The following is a 19,819-nucleotide window of genomic DNA, read 5'->3' as shown; positions in this document are numbered from 1 at the left end:
CTTGGTGTTTTGCTCAGGCTGTTTGATTTCAAAACTTCATTAATGTTGCCTGCATCGCCTTTGTCAGCAAGAGTGTCAGCTGAAACTAAATCAGCAAGTGTTGCTGCAAGGCAGGACTAACTATGTACACGTCCACCATTTGCACGTAAGAGCAAACACAAATGGAGCGTATGAGGCACAGCACATGCAATGAGCGAACGTCCACATTCTAGATGGAAGATGCAAGATAGAGAACAGAAGCGGTCTTTCACTATGTTGTATTGTGACATCGATTGTATTCAGAAGTGCCTGCTCTCAATTTTGCCTCGTAATAATGAAAATCCGAACTTGTTGTAATTTCACGCAATACACTAAAACTTGATTGTTACAATGTTTCTTTACATTTGTTGACACCTAAAATCCACAACAAACACTTTATGTTCTTGTAAAAAGACAGGGCCATTGGTTCTCTCCAGAAAAATCAAGGGTTTTCAAGGGCCATTTAAAAATTCCAGGACTTTCCAGGCCTTGAAATTTACACTTCTAAATTTAAGGGTTTTCAAGGTTTTCAAGGACCTGTGCGAACCCTGTCACTACAGACAGCCATATTATCTACCCTGCAAAACTGAAAATAAAAATGTCCTCCACTGTTAAGAAAACGTCTGCGGTACTTAGCAAACACCACCACATCAAGCCATGTTTCTCAAGAGTACGTACTTGTTTTGCAACACAACCTTGATCAGCAGTTCCAAAAGAAACACTGTTGAATGCTCATCATAGCCGCCGGACATTGATGAGTGACTCTCTGGGCCATGGCAGGTATAAATTAGCGCCTAAAATGAAAAGAAAAAAGGCACATAGAAAGAGAGGTATTTAGAAAAAGCTGAAGATGTACACAGCTGGTTCAATCCAAAATAATGCAGAGGAGTTTAACAGGCTGTTTTGCTGCAGCATTTAAAGGGACAATGAAGTCAAAATACCAGTTGCTCTAAATCGATAGATTAGCTCACCGAGAACACGAATATACCATTCTAACGCGTAGCTTTTTAAAAAAAAATAAGGTAGAAAAAAGCAAAAATATGAAGACAGGTGCCGCAGCCATTGGCTGTACCAAGAAACTTGCCCCGGAAGTGCTTAAATTATCTGGCATGCGTGACGTCTTTCCTGGCTGCCAGGGAATGGCACTACTCATTCACACTTGGGGCGGCAGTACCGCTTGTTGAGGAAGCATGCGAGCTACGCGCGAGCGGCTAGTTCAACGCCAATATTCGCAAGGCCTCAAAAGGACAATGTTTTTCCTCAACAAAGCATCAATACTGATCACAAGTACCATAAAGAAACCTCTTTTTTTTTTTTTTCTTAGTCACTGCAAAAGACGTGCGAGTTCGGGAAAGCACACCTGATTTGACCAAAAGTGACCAAACTGCTTGGTACGTGGTAGCATTGTATTCTGTTGCTTCTATACCGCTATACATCCCCGCTGCCTCGCTTGCGTTCGGTTTATCGTGATGCAAACAGGGACTGCAGTCGCTGTTTGCGTCACGTTTGGTTAGCATTTGATTACTGATTTCTCAGCAATTACGGTATCTTTCGGCACCGAATGAACACTAAAATGGCTATGGGAAGGTCAGACTCTCGTATGAAACCAACTTGCTCGTTGCCTTCAGAGTCCCTTTAAGTTTAATCACTGCAGCCAAGCTTGCCACTTTGGGTCCCCACACCTGACACAAACTGGACGTTCACTGAGCACACAAAAAGACCCGATATTCTGGTGGAAATGTGTGCGAGAAATTTCTAAGAGTTAGTCTCAATACCAGCCCTCAGAAGCAAACCAGACAGACCTTGTGCTATGACCTTGCAGAAACATACTTCACAGGACTCCACTTTTTCCTTACGTGTGAGTACCACATAGTCATCTGTGACTGTGTGACTAACTCCCATAATAAAACAAAAAGCATCTGGTAAAGTGTCTTTTTAAAATTTCCCAACTTTTTTAGGTTTCTCCTGCTCCCACGTATGCTCAAACTCTGCAACAAGGAAACAGAAAAGCCGTCTTATGACTTAATGGAGTGCCACAATTAGTAGACATTAGACTGGACCTCAGCAGCAATGGCCACACTGCAACTACAGGGTGCGCTCCAAGGTTACAGAAGCTGGCCTCACGGGACTAGCAAGCCAGTTGGTGAGGCACCATTAACTGAGTGGACAGCCGAGCAGGCATGCTACAGGGCCCCACACTTTGTTTCTCACTAAAAGTCCCAAAGATCAATCTGCTCCATTGTTTTCACTAACGCTTTTAGAAGAACAATCTGCTCCGTTGTTTGCATCACCTTTTCTCAATGCCTTGTGCAAGTTAACTTGGGTGCAATTTTAGGCCCGAGCTTCCCCATTTTCATCTCCTTCCCTGGTGCTCCTCAGCTACCTTTTGGCACAAGGGAACACTATGGCGAGGCATTAACACTTGTATTTTCAATGCTGGGGTGCACACCTCTAACAATGCAGCATTGCTGACGAGTCCGGAGAAGCCATTCAGTTTTTTTTTTTTTTATGAACAAGACTTTTTTTGATAAGTTTCAGCTTTAAGGATAAGAAAGATACTGCTGTGAGGGTCACACTAAGCAGTGAAACAGGGGGAAAAAAATCTTGCCTGGGCTACACAGAGGTTTCTGAATGGCCCTCTAAAAGTGAAAAGGTTCAGGGGGCTAAATCAGAAAGCAGTTTTGGCATTGGTACATGTTCTGTGGAAGCTGCAATTACAAAATAGGGGCAACGGACATTTGGTTAGCCTTCATTTACCTTTGCTTTGTTTGAATTCGTGGCAGAAAGAGTTTGCGAAACATGTTTCCCTCTTGTTGTCCCTGAAAATAAAGATACAAACGCCAACACTTGCCTTGACCAGTTCCTGCAGGGCATCTTCCCGAAGAAACTTCGATTCGGAGACTAGGAGCTCTGGTTGGCAGTTGGCCACACAGGCCAAGGCAGCCTCTCGAGCTCGCTCGTCCTCTGGATTCGGACCCCGTGGGCTGTTGCCAGGAAGAGAAAAATGGACTACTCGTTTCTCATCCTACCAAGAATCGTTTGCACAGTTAGTAGAGTGTGCTAACCCCTGCTGCCACACTGTGCCTGCGGCCGAAAAACGATATCTGCAACGAGACCTGCAACAAACTACTACCTTGCCACCATGCTGGCACACACCCACAAAGAGATATCTTCTACACTTTTTTAGTTACAAGACTAATTACATCAAATTTGCCTTATAATTCATTAAGTAACTAGCCAAAAAACCCTACAAGATTTTTATGCCAGTGTAGTCAGGACGCACTATTCTGTGAAACAAAGCTGCTGATTACTGCTTCATTTCCTTCAGGTATCAAAAAAAGGGAAGGGACTTCATTTTCCTTTTGAAATCAGAAATAATTATATGTCAAAACAAAGGTGAAACCTTTCTCTTTCCTTTCTGACACATAAGAGAAATAAAACAATAATTTAATAGTTTCCTTGCACAACACAGACATTCCAAATCACACTGACAAAAATCTTGTAGAGTTTTTGTCTAATGAGTTACTTTTGGGGCAACATTGTGGAGACAATTAGTTTTGTAACTCAAAGGACACAAGACATAATCTTAAGGGGGCAGATGGGTGCCTAAAAACAGTAAAAAAACTCGTTTTCTGAAAAATGGCATTTTCAGCATCTACAGCCACTTTTCTATCAGTCTGTGAATTTTCTCATCAAAAGGCAGCATATTTTATTATAAATAGCATTTTAAAGTGCACTCTACAGCTCAGTTAGCGCAGAATTCAATGGTAAAACTGCACTTTTCTGCAGCACGAAGATAGAGTTTTGCCGACAGATATCTCGGAACCCAGAGCAGCTACGACAGTAATTTTTTTGCTTCTGATACCTAAATGTGCATACAATACAATGTTGCAAACAAATTTTCAAGTGGAGGCTTTGTGTTCAACTGACACCACCTGTGAGACATTTCTGGCAGAGCTCGGGAGGAGTGAAGTTCAGTGTTTTGTAAAACGATCAAAAATAGTTAAATCAAAGAAGCCCTTCCGACATTGTATTCTTCAGTCATTTTTAGCCACGTGGTAATCACCATTCTGTACAAAGTGGTTATTTTGTAATTGTGACCCAAAATATACGAAATTAATCATAAATTATCTAAAAAATTATCAACTTGCAAAAAATCTAACTGCAGATTTGAAATCAGTGCAAAAAAACTCCACAATGCTTTGCAGTTTCATTTTGTTAGTAAATCAAACAATAGCTCTAAGACCAGTCTTCCCCCTTAAACCGATGTAAGTTTTGTTATTAAGATACTAAATGCTCCTTATTTGAATAAATTTTGTTCATGTAGTTTTGCTTGCCACGTCCCATCTTAAAACAAATGTTACAAACTTAAAGACAAACTACTATCCAGAAAAACAATTAAAGGCATTACTTTTATAACTAACCTCGTGCTCCTGAAGAAAAAAAACCAGAAAAATGCACTATTAAAGTAAAAGGTAAATGGCAATTTTTTCTTCCTCCAGAATAATTTGGCTCTGCAAGCTTGCTCCCATTAGGTTAACTTAGAATGATTGCCTTTAATTTTAGAGTAAGCATGACATTTCAAGGCAATTTTGAAACTGCGCAAATATAATGCTCACAACTTTTACAAGACACAGGCAGACAGGGTAGCACATTTGGATAGGTCAGACCTATCCATGGAACCAAAACAGTTTGAAAATTGTTTTTTTCTTCTCAATATTGAACCAAGGTTGTGCTCATGCCTTATTTCGCACGAACCAAAAAACATATTTATCTTGCTCACTTTCCTGCATCTACACGCTGTTATTACTAAGATCTAAAGTACTCCTGGTCTGAATTTGTCACAATGCGCAAGACCTCATTGCCATCATACTACAGTACGTCTCTTGTGCTGACACAACGCTCGCAGCAGCATTAAAAGGAAGCAAGAAATGGCAAGGAATGTTTGTCAGACTCCATTCCCCAAGTAATGCGATTAAAAAGGTACCACAACCATACCTGTCGGTAAGGTAAGAGTACAATGCGACGAACATGCCCTGCTGCTGTTGGCCAGGCCCAGTGCTTGCACAGTCTTCTGTGCGGAGCAACGAAACTTCTCCAGAAGGGTCCACAAAGTCCTCAGCCTAATCAAAAGCAAGCAAACCCAAGATTCATGTCATTATTACCAGCCCACATATAGAGCCCTTGCTGCACTCATTTGCTGAAACAGCATCACCAGCCAATTTATATACAGCAGAACCCTGCTTATATGTTTTTTACGGGACCGCGGAACAAAAAAACGTAATGGCTTGGCTGGGAAATGTAATAACATGAACATGTTGTTAGTACCGGAAAAACATGCTGTTAAACATCATAAAAAAGACATAAGACACAGTTCAAACAAAAAATACATTTACTTGGAATTTTCAAGGTTTAAAAACATTCTCTGATACAAGTTTGGCATTTCTGAGGAATGACGTTGCCCTTCTCCAATAATTAGATTGCCTTGTGGCTGTCCTCATCGCCGAAGTGGTTCCCATCCCTTCGTACAACATCCAGTTCAATCAGGTTCTACAACTGAGTCCAAAGTCGACAGTAGCAGTTGAAACTCTTTCGCGATAGGTATTTCTCCCGTATCGGTTACTTGTTGACTACCTGCAGAACGTCAAGTTTGTCATTAGCTTGAGGGCTGTTTATTTTCCTGACGCCACCAAGAAAACAAGAAAACACGCGCAACAATGTGTATGGGAGCAGTCACGAGAATGCGTTCCCGTGCAAATAGGGTAGCGACAACTGCGATGGTGACAATGATGATGATGCTTACAGGCATTGTGCCGTGCCTTCTTGTTTCCCGGATTTCGGTGGTGCGCCAACAGTGCTCGTTATATTTTTCCTCATGTCTGTTTTACAACAATCGCAACGTATAAAGCAGGAATGCCGTGGGATGACGCCCTATCAAGTGGGATTGTAATACATGGTCGTCTATGGTCATTTCAGTGGGACTGCACAACCACGACATAATAGCCACGAAAACGTAACAGTGAGGAACGTATAAGTGGGGTTCTACTGTACACTGTGAAGCAAGAACAGAGAATAAACGAATACTCTAAAAAATTAATTTTTGCAAGAACCAAATGTTCATGAATTAATTCATTTCAATTTTTCGGCCAATCAATTGTTTCAATTCAGACATGACAAATTTGAGAAAAATATCCCCACTTCAGAAACAGGAATATGGCTCTTGTCCTCTCACAATGTGTAAGTGCGGGAAGACTTGCTAGCTTTTAAAGCTCATAACGCTTTCGTTACCACGCCTATTCAAATCGATCACCGGTGATCGACGATTTATATTGCCTATTTCGACATGTTGTAGTCGTTTCTCGTACACCTAGTGCAGCCAGTGGTTAGTCTGGGCACTGCACTTTTAGAATAAGTTTAAATTTTTCCACTTTGGTGACAATGAGATTTTTGGCGGCGTTTTTTGTGAGCTGAGGTGCGTGTATTTTTGAGGAAGGGGGCGTGGCTGCTGCACTTGACAAAAAAGCATGCCGCTCGTGGTTAGGATGCATTACCAAATTTTTTTTTATCAAAAGGCTCCTGGCAAGTCAAGCACCAAATAATGTTGTCAGCTTTGTAATCCGACAGCGTTGAGAGGGATAATTACTTGAAAATGACACCAGCTATTCACTAGTGATCTTTGGTTCGGAGAAAGGGTCACTTTATTCTGCCAAAGTTCTTTTTTGATGGTCCCCCGCATGCCTAGCAAGTGTGCCTGGCATTGTCAGCCAGTTCCCAAAAGTTTCGGTTTCGTTTTTGCGTTGCGAAATTCTTATTTGGCGCTACTACGCAGTTACCTAACTACAAGCTCATTTGCCATGGCGCCTCCCTTGCCCGCTACTGTTCCTCAGAACAAGCATGCCGCTCGTGCTTCCACTTTACCCACGTCTTACTTCTGCGATTGCAGCTTCCGCTGAAAGTCGAAAGATAACATGAGTCGGCGGATATCAGTTCAGACGACGACAACGCTTCCAATCGGTCTTGAACACCGCCAGCTGCTCACCGGCCAGTTTCGTTTTTGTCCGAGGGTATTTCCGGAAGTCTAGTGTCGTTTCTTAGTAGAGTTGTCTACTCTGACAAAGTCTCCAACAGCCTTGTAATTGTTTCTTTTCGAAATTGTTAGGTGGCGCTGCAATGTAGGCTCGTAGTGCTGAACTCGCTTCATAGCACGATGGCAGCTTGGTGAAAGCTTGCTGGGCACGATTCTAGCATATCGTACCTTATTCCTGCAAGCAGGGCTGCCATAATGAGTCAGAACATGATAGTAAACCGCAAATTAAAGTTCTGACTGATAAGTAATGATCAGAACGTCAACAAGCATCCACCACAGAGTTTGGTTTTCAACTCCAAACGGATTTTTTCGCATCGCTTGCTTGCCTTCAAATTGTGCTGGTCATAATCATTGACAAGGTGTTTTTGCATCACGTGAAGGCTAATTGGGGCCTTTACTGATGTCAATCCACCAGATTTCATCCAGAGAACCATAAAAAATAGCAAAATTTGAAATAGAGGTTGGGCTTCACCGCACGACACGGGCACCACGCGTGCTAACATTTTTCTTTATATCTGAAAAATGGTACTACCGCGCAACTCAATTTTTTTCTAGGACGGGTTTTTGAAATGTTCACCTACAAAATGTATATTCTAAATTTTTTCTACTACTGGTGGTTTATTATAAACAACTTCCTATTTTTTTAATTTTCTCCGAAACCTGGACAAAAATTTCGAATTTGATCATTTTTTTCGCAATCATTATTTATGAAAACATTATTAAAACTGGTGTCATTGGAAAGTGCATAGAATCATCTGTATTTTATGTCACTGCAATGTGTGCCTAACCAATATGTATAGCACAGAAAAAATGTTTTGTTAGACTCCCCAAATTGGTCAATTTCCCGCGGTAACAAAAGAGTTAATGTGATCATGGGGGTCATTTGGAACCATGGTATGTTGGAAGTGCCAAAAATATGCCAGACGTAGAAAATCACACTTGTAAGGGAACTTCAATTGTCACAATCAGGTAGCATTGCTCCAAAACTACACTGCTTTCTATAGCATCTTAATATTTCATAATGTGCACAATGGCATGGTACAAGCATAGCACAGTCGCTTGTGTTCACTGAGAATGGCTGTTAATCCCTTTTTGTGCATATGCAGGCATAGAAATATAGATTATAAGTTATTTCATAACCCGCCGTAGTGGCTCAGTGGCCAAGGCGTTGCGCTGCTGAGCACGAGGACGCGGGTTCGATTCCCGGCCGCGGCGGCCGCTTTTCTGATGGAGGCGAAAAGCAAAAACACCCGTGTGTACGAGATTTCGGCGCACGTTAAAGATCCCCAGGTGGCCAAAATTAATCCGGAGCCCTCCACTACGGCGCGCCTCATCGCATGAGTTGCGTCAGCGCGTTAAACCCTGCCATCAATCATAAATCAGTTATCTCATATGCCCACTCCTGCTTTTAAAAAAGTACACAACGAAATATGCAGCATGCAGACATCACAAGAAAAATAAAAGAAGCTTTTTGGTCATCCTTTGTTTTTTGTGCTATTTTGTGAAATTAAATACAAGATTTTAAAAAACTTGCGACATGGTTGAATTTGAGAAACATTTAGTGTACGAACAAAAATACATGTAAAGTACTACATGCAATTACAGCTTCCAATCTAGGCTCTGACAACATAGTTACACAGCTCTGCAACACTACAGGCAGATAGGGCAAGAAGTGTGGTTACATGAGATGGCAGCAACCTCAGGTGATGCAGTTGACAGCTGAAAACATTTGCACTGGTTGCAGGACATGCACTCACTAAAATACACTAGCCCTGCAAAGATGTCATTAGGATGGGGAAAGCGTGACAGTGCCACCTGGCCAGCAGAAGGTAGGCACCGACCACAAAGAGGTCAGCTGCTGTGCGTAGTGGACACTCACAGTGACTAGTGCAGGCGGTAGCAGCTTGGCCTTGTAGAGCTGTAGCAGGCAGTCGACCAGGTTCTTCCAGCCGTCGCGCAAAATGTGGCCATGCCTTTGTGCCAGCCCAAACACCATCTTGGCTACCAGCTGCGCTTTCTGGCTAGAGCCCAGTGCCATGGGTACTGCTTCGGGGTTCTGCGTTTAGGCGTGTAGGTAGGGTAATGAGTGTTCACCCAGATGCAACATGGGGGCCAAGGAACAACAGGGCAACTCTATACCAATTAAGCTCAATATAACAAAGTCATTACAATTGCCACTTTACTTTGTTACGTCAAAAATTCATGCCTAGCATGCACTAGCAAAACCAATTTACTTGCCAGTTGTAAGCCCTCACTCAAAACAGGTTCGAAAGTAATCCGCTGTACTTCTTGAAACTGATTCACGGCTAAAATCTGTGCCACGCTGCATTCATAAGAACCTTGACCCTTGCATAGAATTTGATCGCTCATTGAGCGCACATGTCACCCTATACATCTAAGCCACTGACAAACATACATGCCAGCTACAGAATGGGGCACACACTTTTGCTCACATTACTTTTACAGGCACCTGTCAACACAGGAAAAAAAAAGTGTGAAAGGCATAATCTCTCACGCCAAAGGAAGGCAGCTGTTGCATGGCACAAATTTAGCCCTGCCTTAATTTCCTTTGTTTCCCATTATTACCATCAAAAGCAAATTGGTGCAAAGGCACAATACCATGCATATTGTATAGGCCACGCATGTGACCTTTGTGCCAATCTCAGGTCATTAAGGGGGGACACTGCTCTTAAAAAAACTTTTTTTAATTTTTAAGTAAACTCTGTGAAACTTGTCAGTCTTGCTGCTTTTCCTCCACTGATTTCAAATATGGCATTATTTTTTTTTTGTCAATTAGGTCCCTAGATAATTAGAGGTAATTAACCATTTTTGGAGGAACAATAGACAAAACTGTGTTGGTAAGAAAACAGTAATCTTTACATTTTCTAATACTATGAACACTGGTGAGTGCAATAGGACAATTAGTTTTTTGATGTGTCGCTTGGAACTAATTTTACAGCTCGTTAAACCTTGGTGGCAACACTGGCAAGGAGCCATTTTGAGTGCCAACTTCAAACACTGAAGTTTAATGAGCAGTAAAATCAGTTCCAAGCGATGAATAAAAAAACTGGTTGTCTTATTGCACTCACCAGGGTTCATAGTGTTGGAAAATGTAAAGATTACAGTGTTTTGACCAACACAGTTTTGTCTATTGTTCCTCCAAAATTGGTTAATTACCTCTAATTATCTCAGGACCTAATTGACCAATTAAAAAAATAATGTCATCTTTGAAATCAGTGAGGGGAAAGCAGCAAGACTGACAAGTTTCACAGAGTTTACTTAAAAATTAAAAGAAATAGTTTTAAGAGGAGTGTCCCCCCTTAAGCTCTTGCAAATAAGAAATACCCCGGTTATGCTCCCAGTCCACCAGAACAGCAGTTCAGCTGGCAGCACGCCGTGTGCGTGCTCCCTTTCTACTGTTGACAGGATTGCCACTCTGCGGCAGTGCTGCCCCCCCCCCTCATATTGTGCTATGGGGTGGGCGATGCAGCCCTAACACTATTGATGAAAAGCCATCAAAAGGCTGAGGCACAAACTATGAACCTCCGGGGGTGGCAACGAGATAAAGCGAACTAGCAACGTGATGAGTGAAGGAAAACGCCAATACACAGCAACTTGCAGACAGAAAGAAAAAGAAGGAAGCAACAAAGAGAGAAAGCTGCTATGCCCATTTAAGCAATCTGATACCTTCAGCGACTGCCTGCATTGTCGGTGGCCTCTGATGCTTGCATGCTTTGCGGCAAGTCTTGCATCACTGCATCCGAAGGCCTAAGTCGTTCATGCTAGCAATAATTTTGCCCCAACTTCCGCATTGTGAACGAGAAATTGCCTTTTCAAGTACGTACATCAATTTTTACTGTCACAGGCTTTGTTACATTGAATAGACAATAAACATTTGTTCGGCTAATGACTCCAAACATATATAAAGTTCAATGAGCAGATGCTATGCAAGCCTTGTTACTTCATTACATCAAGGTTTCTGTTATACTGGTTACTTTATTATATCAAGGTTTCTGTTATACTGAAGTTTGCTACATTAGGGTTCAACTGCATTACAAGAATTCCTTAGTGCAAAAGCTGGGAATCTGCACCTACTGCAGGCTGTAGCATTAACTTCTCAAACAAAGCACGCTACAAGCCAATGTGCGAGTTGCACTAGTTTCATGAGCTGCTGCATGTGTCTGCCCAGTAAGATATCTCTTCACTGCTGTGCACTGGGTGGTAATGTCAATACAAGGCTACTACTACGCTTGCCAGCAGCACTTTGTGTGTTGCGGCCTTCAACTCAGTGCCACTGCCAATTGGTGCGAGCAAAGTTCACAGCACTGCCCACCTTACTATCAAGGGTTTTGTACAACTAACCTCAGGTCTGCAAGCAAGAATCTGCTCTGGACCCATGCGCTGCTCAAGGCAACTTAACTGATGGCAAGTATCAAGCCTACATGTAACTTTGTGCAGCAAGCAAGTTGCAGTGAGAAAAATTAAACAAAGGAAGCTACAGTCAGGCACAACTTGAAGCCCTATCTGAAGCAGCCAGCATTTTGGACAAAGGCAAGGACAACTTTGGGCAAGGAGTGGAGGGGCATGCTTTGTAGGTTTAGCAGTGCTAGTCTTGAAACACTGGATCTCCCACTGATTACAAGGAAATTTGACAGTGCCTCACTACATATGCCGAGCACCAAAACAAATCAACTCGGAGAAAATTAGAACTATACTCAATACCATATAGCTCAGACTCCTGCCAGAATAATACAGGAAATTGTACTCCCATACTTACTCCAATCTAATGCGCACTTGATTTTCACAATCAGAACGAACAAAAGTGCATAATTTTCTCTAAAGGGCAAGCCATTTATACGCATCATAGTGTTAGGACAGCTCTTCACCCCCAATGAATCACGCTGTACTGTATTCCCTTGCGCAGGGTCCACACCTCCCAACTCGGGTCATGAAAATTAAAAATACTATATTGCGTTATCCACTGAGAGACTGCCACAGAGCGGTAATCCTCTTACCTGCACCGAGGGGCACATTGCACCGTACTATGTTAACTGCTCTTTCTCCTTCGTGAGGTCACTCAGGTTGCATGTGACCTTTGCACCTTGTCGATAACCCACCAAAAGGCAATGATCTCCTGCACACGTTTTTTTTTTCTGTTTTTTTTTTTTTTTTTTTTTCAAGCTGCTGTGGCGCGGAATACGATGCAGAAGGTGCCTTTGGTCTGTGTGAAAAGATGAGCTTTTTGTGCATTTTTTTTTATTGTGGTGTTGATGCTGCCATGGGCTGTGCGATTTTTTTACGCTTTGCTCATGCCAACATGCAACTATAGTTGCCCTGCTCTGTCAATAATGGTACTAAATCATTAGTACGGCTTTAGCTTGGCTCTAACACACTTACGACTCTTGGGCACCTTGTTCCCCAGAAACAAGGTGCACATTAGAATCAAATAATTACGACAGGTGAAAAATGATACATATGAAAGAGAAGTTCATCCACATCATCACCATCAACAACCTATCTACATCCACTGCAGGATGAAGGCCTGCAGTGGACTTAGATAGGCTTAAGATCACGAGAGCAAAACCTGAGGTCTCTCTGCGCTCTCAAAAATCTGCCCTTCATGTAACTAACTCCCCAAACAGAACCCATACATCTACCTGCTTCACCCAAATGTCACCCACGAGTACCTCCTCCCAGCCAAGAACTACGCCGGAGAAGCAAGCGGCACTTGCCTCGGCGGTGCTGAGGGCGGTGAACTTGCAGAGGGAGATGACGAGGTTGTCGAAAACGTCGCTCATGGCATAATGTGCGGCCACCATAGCACATTTGCGGTATCCGCCCAGGGCCCGCTGCAGCACGAGCGACTCGCAGGGGGCCCGGTCCAGCACCGAGGCAAGTGCCGCCACCGTGGGGCCCCACACCAGCGTGAACAGGTCGTGGTCCAGCAGCCCGTTGGGGGCGTGCACAAAGCGGCCCGCCTTGCTCGCACCCCGCCGCAGAAGAACCTGCGTGCACACACACACCCGGCACGCTGCAGCCGCCAGATAACTCTTCTTTTGAAGTGCCCAAAAAAGAACTAAAAGGTGTAACTTTGCATTTGGTACAGTGGCCCCTGAAACGCTCCTTTACTCCCTCTGAGCCTGCACTGCCAAAAACTAAAAGCAGGCTCACTGCTGCAACCGTTTCGCAACCCATCTTGAAAACCTAAGGCCACATTGCATGAATCTAAATTCCACCATACTCTCCGAGGTAGCAAAGCTCCAGTGTGCCACACAGCCACTCACCTTCCAGAGGTAGTTCTCTCTAACCAGCCCAGTGTGTTCGGCAGGCATCACAATCTCCTCATTCCTGCAAGAGGTTCCAACAGTTATGTAACTGTTTTAGATGGACCTGGAGCCGCTGCGACTTACTTGATGGCATTGTATATCTCCTCCAGCATGTCCTTGTCGAAGTCTTTGCCACCGTTGACGTCTTTCAAGTTTTTCTTGAAGTCCTAGTAATGCGAGCCCAACGAGCCAGCATTGGTAATTTAGAACTTTTTTTAGTTGGGTGAAAGCAACAGTGAGTGTCGAAAACAATTACAGCAAAACTGCATTAGTTCAAAGCCTGTCAGGCAATAAAAAATGTTAGCATTTAGCTGACTTTCCAACAAGTCAAAAGGATAGAAATTGATGCAAATCAAGTAATAAAGTGCACAACAGCATACAGAATCTATTAGAAGCTAAGTATCATCAGACAGAGTACTCTAACTGAGTAGACACGGCACAGTCAAATGGGCACAGAAGACTTATTTCAACAATTCAGTGAAAGTGCCTCACAGTAAAAGACCTTGCGGATTTTGATCTTGATTTTTGTTACAGATCTGCATCCCCTAACCTCCGAAGTTCATTTCAGAAATAAATTTTTAACCACTGATTTCATGTAAGTGCTCAATGCCATTACAACACAAAAAAATGGCCAGGAACCCATTAAAGATGTTGTTTATACTTTGAACGACACTCAAAAAATTACTTGACTAAAAAAAAAGTTTGTTTCCGCGCATCATTTCTGAGCATAAACACTAAAATGTCGCAAATACGGCAAGGAGAAGTTCTAGCATTTTAAGCAGCTTAACCGTGTGGGCTCACACACACACACTTTCAAGACAATCTACAAGCCCCCCCCCCCCAAATTTCTAAAGCCACCCAAAAGTTTGGAGCAAAGTTCCCTGTGGCCCTTTCACAAGTCTCGCTTTGATAGACTGGATATTCACTGTAGGAGTTTGATTTCAAAAAAGCAAGGAATGGCCTTGGCTGACCATTTGCTCCACCCACAGCGCCTGTGCCTTTGCTTAGCGGACTGCACCCATAGAAGCGTCTTCAGTCTTCCTTGCCCTGCCACCAGAAGCGCTGCCGCTCGGTTTAACCAAGTGCCCGCTGCATCACTACATTGGACACCCATATTAGTGCCCCACCGGCACAATTCTGTCTGCATACACTTTGCGCTATGCTCTGTGACAGAATAGCCGTGCAAAAGGATGGCCGCGCAAGTAAACTAACAGGAAGAAAAGAAGAAGAAAGAAGATTGCAAGTTGAAATACCAGAGAAACCAAGCGGTTGCAACTGGAGGAAAACGAGAAAGAAGAGGTGCAGCACCAAGGGAGAACAGAGATCAAGAAGTAAGATGGCCAGAACAGGGCACGGTGGGGCAGAGGCACAGGTGTGCAATGCATTGAAGGCACAGGTGTACAATGCACTGAAGGCCGCGCCGCCTGCACAATCCTCGATACGAGGGCGGCGTCTACCACCGCAGAAGAACATGAGTTCGTTCCTTTTTCAGGACGTTTGCGCGAGCCCTCATGGACCCCACGAGAACAGTCATGTACAAAGGCCAGAAATTTTGGGGGAATGCTCGTGAACTTTTTATCTCCCCTCATCCAACCACGTTTTCACCATGCTTTATAAAGTGCCGCCATTCTCTCCTGTTCTACGTGTGCAATGTTCCTTCCCTTTAAATCTATTCCTTCCACGCGTGAATCACCAGTATTCCTGTTGTGCAATTCTCAGCCCAATCATTGCAGTCCCCCAGTCGCTAGCAGATGCAGGGAACTCACCAGGGGCGGAAGGTTTAGGACCCTCCACGTGGTAGCGTAGAGATTTTATCATTGTAAGGTTCCACTGCGCTGTTGCGTCAATGAGAAGTCCTTACCTCCACTGTCATCGGAGTGTTTTGCTTCTTGACGTTGTGGTTGTGTTGGTCCATGTTCAACATAATGACGGCATAGGCCAAAGTGAAGGCCGCATCACTGTTCACGAATGGCTCATTCACGCTTTTCTGGAAGACCCAGGAATAAACCAAAATGCACACGTAAGCTCCTATGGAAGTGCAAACAAGGCTTCAGTGAGCACATCGCAGAATGAAAAACGTAAGCTACCAGCAACAGGTGAACAGGCAACACTTGCGGGGATGAAGCACCACAATTTGTGAAACCACCTCTGCAACGCTTTTCTTACAGGTACTTTTCGGGCCCTACTTCTGTTATTTGTGTTGTTCAGATACAGACGCAAAAAGAGTAATCAGGATCAGTGCGGAAATAAGAAAGTTATTTAATTCTACAAATACAAGCAAATGCTTGTATTTGTAGACGTCATAACCATAGCCTCAAGATATGACAACACAACATGGAGACCCCACGCACCCTAAAATTGGCTGAGCTTGCAATATTTCGTATATATGTCACAGTATCTACCAAATGAGCCTAAAGAATGCTTTAGGTAATATTTTTTCCTTAAAGGAAGCATAAAAACTTGACCGCAGATAGTAACAGAGGGCAGATACTGCTGCCCACTTCGAGCGCTTGCGTACCCTTTCAAGCCATGCATGAACCGCTCTGAGCATCATCCGGCGTCTGCGCGCTTTGCTAAAATGCATGCCAAATCGTCTGTCTGCGTTCCATATGATGATATCTATCCTCGGCAGATATCAACGTTGACAACGGAAGTGGCGTAGTCAGCGAGTAACGCAAAGTGAACTACAGCTTCGTGGTTTTCAGTCCACCCCGAGTGTCTCGACATTTGGGGATGTGCTTTCATACAGGGAAGCGCCACTCCATTCACTGAAAAATACTCACACCTTTTTTCTCTAGCAGCAATCAGCTGCAGTAAGACAAATTCAACCAAGCTATTTTTTTTTGGAAAACTATTACCAGAGGCAACTGTAATTCCAGTGGTGCATTCCTTTCATGACTAACTTGGCCTGCGTCGGGGAGATTGCGACGAAGCGATAGCTTTTAATGAGTTAAACAAGGGAGCTCTGGCTGAATTTCTTGCAGTATTAGCATGACGGGGCTTATTTGCAAGATTGGTTCGGGATAAACAAACGTTATCACTGCCAGAACATCCGAAAAACGTCAAAAACTACACACACATATTCGTTAATGCACAGGCGTTGCATGCCAAATTATTGCACCTCGCCAAGTTGCTGGAATGGCTGAGTGGTTAAGGCACCTCCCCCTCGATTTTGAGGGTCGGTGGTTCGACCTCACAGATGCTTCTTCTTCTTCTTCTTCTTCTTCTTTTTGTGAGCATCTTACTAGCTCCTTTTTTTAAACCAGGATATGCGACTGTTTCGTGCCTTCCTGTGAACGCACAAGTGCAATTCACGTCACGCCCCAGTAGCAATGTAGCGCCCAACTCTGGGCATAACTTCAAGCTAGATTTTGTTAGGAACAGCCGCCCGGTTAACCAAAAGTAGCTTGAAGAGTATGGTAGAGTTCAGAAAAATAAGCCTAGCAAGACACATCAACACAGCAGCGGGCAGGTCACTTTGGCACGCGCCTCTGCCTTCTCCTCCTTGTCGGCGCAGTGCCACCGAATGACGCCGTCAAGAAGCGTGGAAAGGAGCTTCCCAAGTCAGAAAGCCGGGGCTTAAAACTTCCAGAACGTGGCAGTTTTTGCTGCCCTCGTAGGTCCCGTGATACAACGTCAACAAAGGAAATGGGAAGCGAGCAGCAGTCCACTGGTTTCAAGAGAGAGAGCGACGTTCAATTTGCCTGTATTTTTAGATTTAAAATTTAATAACTCTTTCAATTCTGCATGGATCATGATAATTCTTTTGGCATCTATATCTGCATGACATGAATAATGGACGTAAAGCACGAAAGGCAACTGAAAAAAAAAAAAAGAAGTGTTGCAGGGGTCCTTGCATCATCATCATCATCATCACACCACCATCATCATCATCATAATCCTATCCGCGCCCACTGCAGGGCAAAGGCCTCTCCCATTAATCTCCAATTATCCCGGTCCTGTGCTAACTGCCACCAATTTATCCCCGCAAACTTCTTGATCTCATCTGCCCATCTAACTTTCTGTCACCCCCTGCCACACTTGCTTTCTCTAGGGGCCCACTCTGTTACCCTTAATGACCAACGGTTATCTTGCCTTCGCATTACATGCCCTGCCCCCATCCATTTCTTCTTAATTTCTACTAATATGTCTTTAACACGCGTTTGTTCACTGACCCACTCCGTTCTCTTCTTACTCGTCCTCAATTTAAGTTGAACCCTTTTAGTGAGCCTCCAAGTTTCTGCCCCGTAGGTGAGTACCGGTAAGATGCAGCTGTCATACACTTTCTTCTTCAGGGACAAGGGTAGGCTGCCATTCATTATCTGACAATGCCTGCCGTATGCACTCCACCCCATTCTTATCCTTCTAATTATCGCTGCCTCATGGTTGGGATCCGGGGTCACAACTTGGCCTAAGTAGGGGTCCTTTAAGTGTGCCAAAATGCCCAGCATCAAACTCACCCTTTTATTGCCATCAATATTCTTTGGCCCTGCCCATTTGTTGTACTTGTGTTTGTGCCTCACAATGCAATGCACACTACACTGTACATTACTTAGAATGACCCAAGTGAGCAGCCAGCACTCCTCATGGAACTATTACAAGAGAGTATCAGGAGAAGCTGCCCCAGAAGATTAGAGAAATTTGTTTTCTTTTGCCCAATGATAGTTGAAGAAAGGTGAAATATGTCATTTTGATGCTCCTGCATGTTCATCATACTCATTTTCCCCTGACATGTAACAGCAAGAGCTTAGGACCTTCAAAAATCAACGCTCCTATTTGTTTAAACTTTCCTTGTGATGAGTAACAGATGGACTCTTGGGGGCCCACAAAGGCATTTGAACAGATCTTTGAAATGCTCACTGCAGAACGAAATTCCCTCACTCTTCTTCTGTCGAGCTATGGCAGCAATTAAAAAATTCTGGCCATTCAGAAAAGCACACACACTGTAGGAAATTCTCAGTTGGATTTTACATGCTGTGCCAGAGGTGCGTAAAAATACATTGCCCAAAACGTACACGAAACTAACATATGAACAGCTTTTAAAAACAAAAGCAGAAAGCTTTGACGTGCCATATGTACACTCCACTTATAACCATGCTGTCCCTCATCACATTTTCTAGGTCCCTATGGAACCTGTATCGGTTAGAACTACTGATGCATGCAAGCCCCTTTTTGCATCCTTTGTGCATTGCTTATGTTGGTACCTGGCAGCGTACATCTAAATCGTTAAAACATGCTTCTGCAAGCAGAAGTCCATGCATATTGCAAGAGGAGTGCTAGTAAAAAAGCTCTAAGCAAAATGACTTTCGTGCATATGATGTTAAAAGCAGCAGCATCTGGGATCATGAGTCAGGCCGCGCCCGACATATCGAGGCTCCCATTACAGTCAGGCACCAACCCCGACTTTATACAAGGCAAGTTTTTGAGACACTTTGAAAGCCTTCATTCAAGCTTGCCTGTTAATGTGTCCAAGAGGGCCACGCACTACATATGCAGAAGACAGTACCCTACCTCTACACGCCATGCCGCTCTCGTTCATTAGAGAGAAACGACTGAATTTTAGTTGACAATCATTTACAAATGGAAAGAGTGTGGTGGCATGAGAGCAGGAAAGAGGTAGCTGAGGATAAAGCAAGCATGAACTGCAGGCGACATAGCAGAAGCCACTGCTACAACAATGGCCCTTGAGAATGTCACTTTAGAATAGCCCATGAAGAAGCCTGCACACATCCTGTTGCAAAGGGAAGTTCTGGATATATTTTCCAGACGCTTTCTAGAGCCCAGATTTCTTCCAACAACGCATTTCCGAAGGGGAATCTCAAACTACCGTATTTACTCGCGTAATGATTGCACTTTTTTTTTCAAAAAATATGATGCAAATTTAGGGGTGCGTTCATTACGCGAGGTAAATTTTTCACAAAGAAAGTTTCAGCGCAGAAAACGCAAGCAAGTTGGAGGTCAGAATTTTTACGATAGGTCTCATGAACATAATAAACATATTAAATAAAAACTTAATAAAACTCCACCGACCACCGCCAGCCGCGTTGCAAAGTGGCGCAAAATGTAGTATTTTCATGAATTACGGAACGCGTTGGAACGAGTTTGCTGCGAGGTGAGAGCAGGACGACCAATAAGGGGCTACTGCTGTCACAGTGTAGGACACGGCTGCCGACACAGCAAGCTGAGTGCGTTTTTTTCTTTGTCTTGGGAGTACACTATGTGCATTTAGTGAGACTTTCTTCCGCACCAATAATGAACTCATGCTTGCCGATATCGCAAATATCGGCAAGTCTGAGGCAATAACGTAGCCATGTCTGCTTTGAAAGAGGAGGAAACGTAGGTAAGCACGACCATCGTGAGCCGGACTTGGCACACATACGGCATATGG

General features: G+C 43.7%; 1 protein-coding gene across 1 annotated transcript in view; it reads right to left on the bottom strand.

Annotated features, from left to right (window-relative positions):
• Positions 1-19,819, bottom strand: part of Garz (Sec7 domain-containing protein garz) — an 82,697-nt gene that overhangs the window by 36,686 nt on the left and 26,192 nt on the right. Inside the window, exons 15-22 of the mRNA XM_077682265.1 lie at positions 15,293-15,418; positions 13,516-13,598; positions 13,390-13,453; positions 12,838-13,110; positions 8,985-9,161; positions 5,017-5,141; positions 2,870-3,002; positions 697-812 (exon numbers count right to left, since the gene is read on the bottom strand). Coding sequence (XP_077538391.1) covers positions 697-812; positions 2,870-3,002; positions 5,017-5,141; positions 8,985-9,161; positions 12,838-13,110; positions 13,390-13,453; positions 13,516-13,598; positions 15,293-15,418 — 1,097 coding nt within the window. The remainder of the gene's footprint in view (positions 1-696; positions 813-2,869; positions 3,003-5,016; positions 5,142-8,984; positions 9,162-12,837; positions 13,111-13,389; positions 13,454-13,515; positions 13,599-15,292; positions 15,419-19,819) is intronic.

This window comes from Haemaphysalis longicornis, unplaced genomic scaffold (assembly GCF_048455015.1).
Source record: "Haemaphysalis longicornis isolate Haplotype H1 unplaced genomic scaffold, Haemaphysalis longicornis Haplotype H1 scaffold_1, whole genome shotgun sequence".
NCBI lineage: Eukaryota > Metazoa > Arthropoda > Arachnida > Ixodida > Ixodidae > Haemaphysalis > Haemaphysalis longicornis.
The sequence above is the reverse complement of the archived record's forward strand: the minus strand, read 5'-3'. Positions and strand labels throughout refer to the sequence as shown.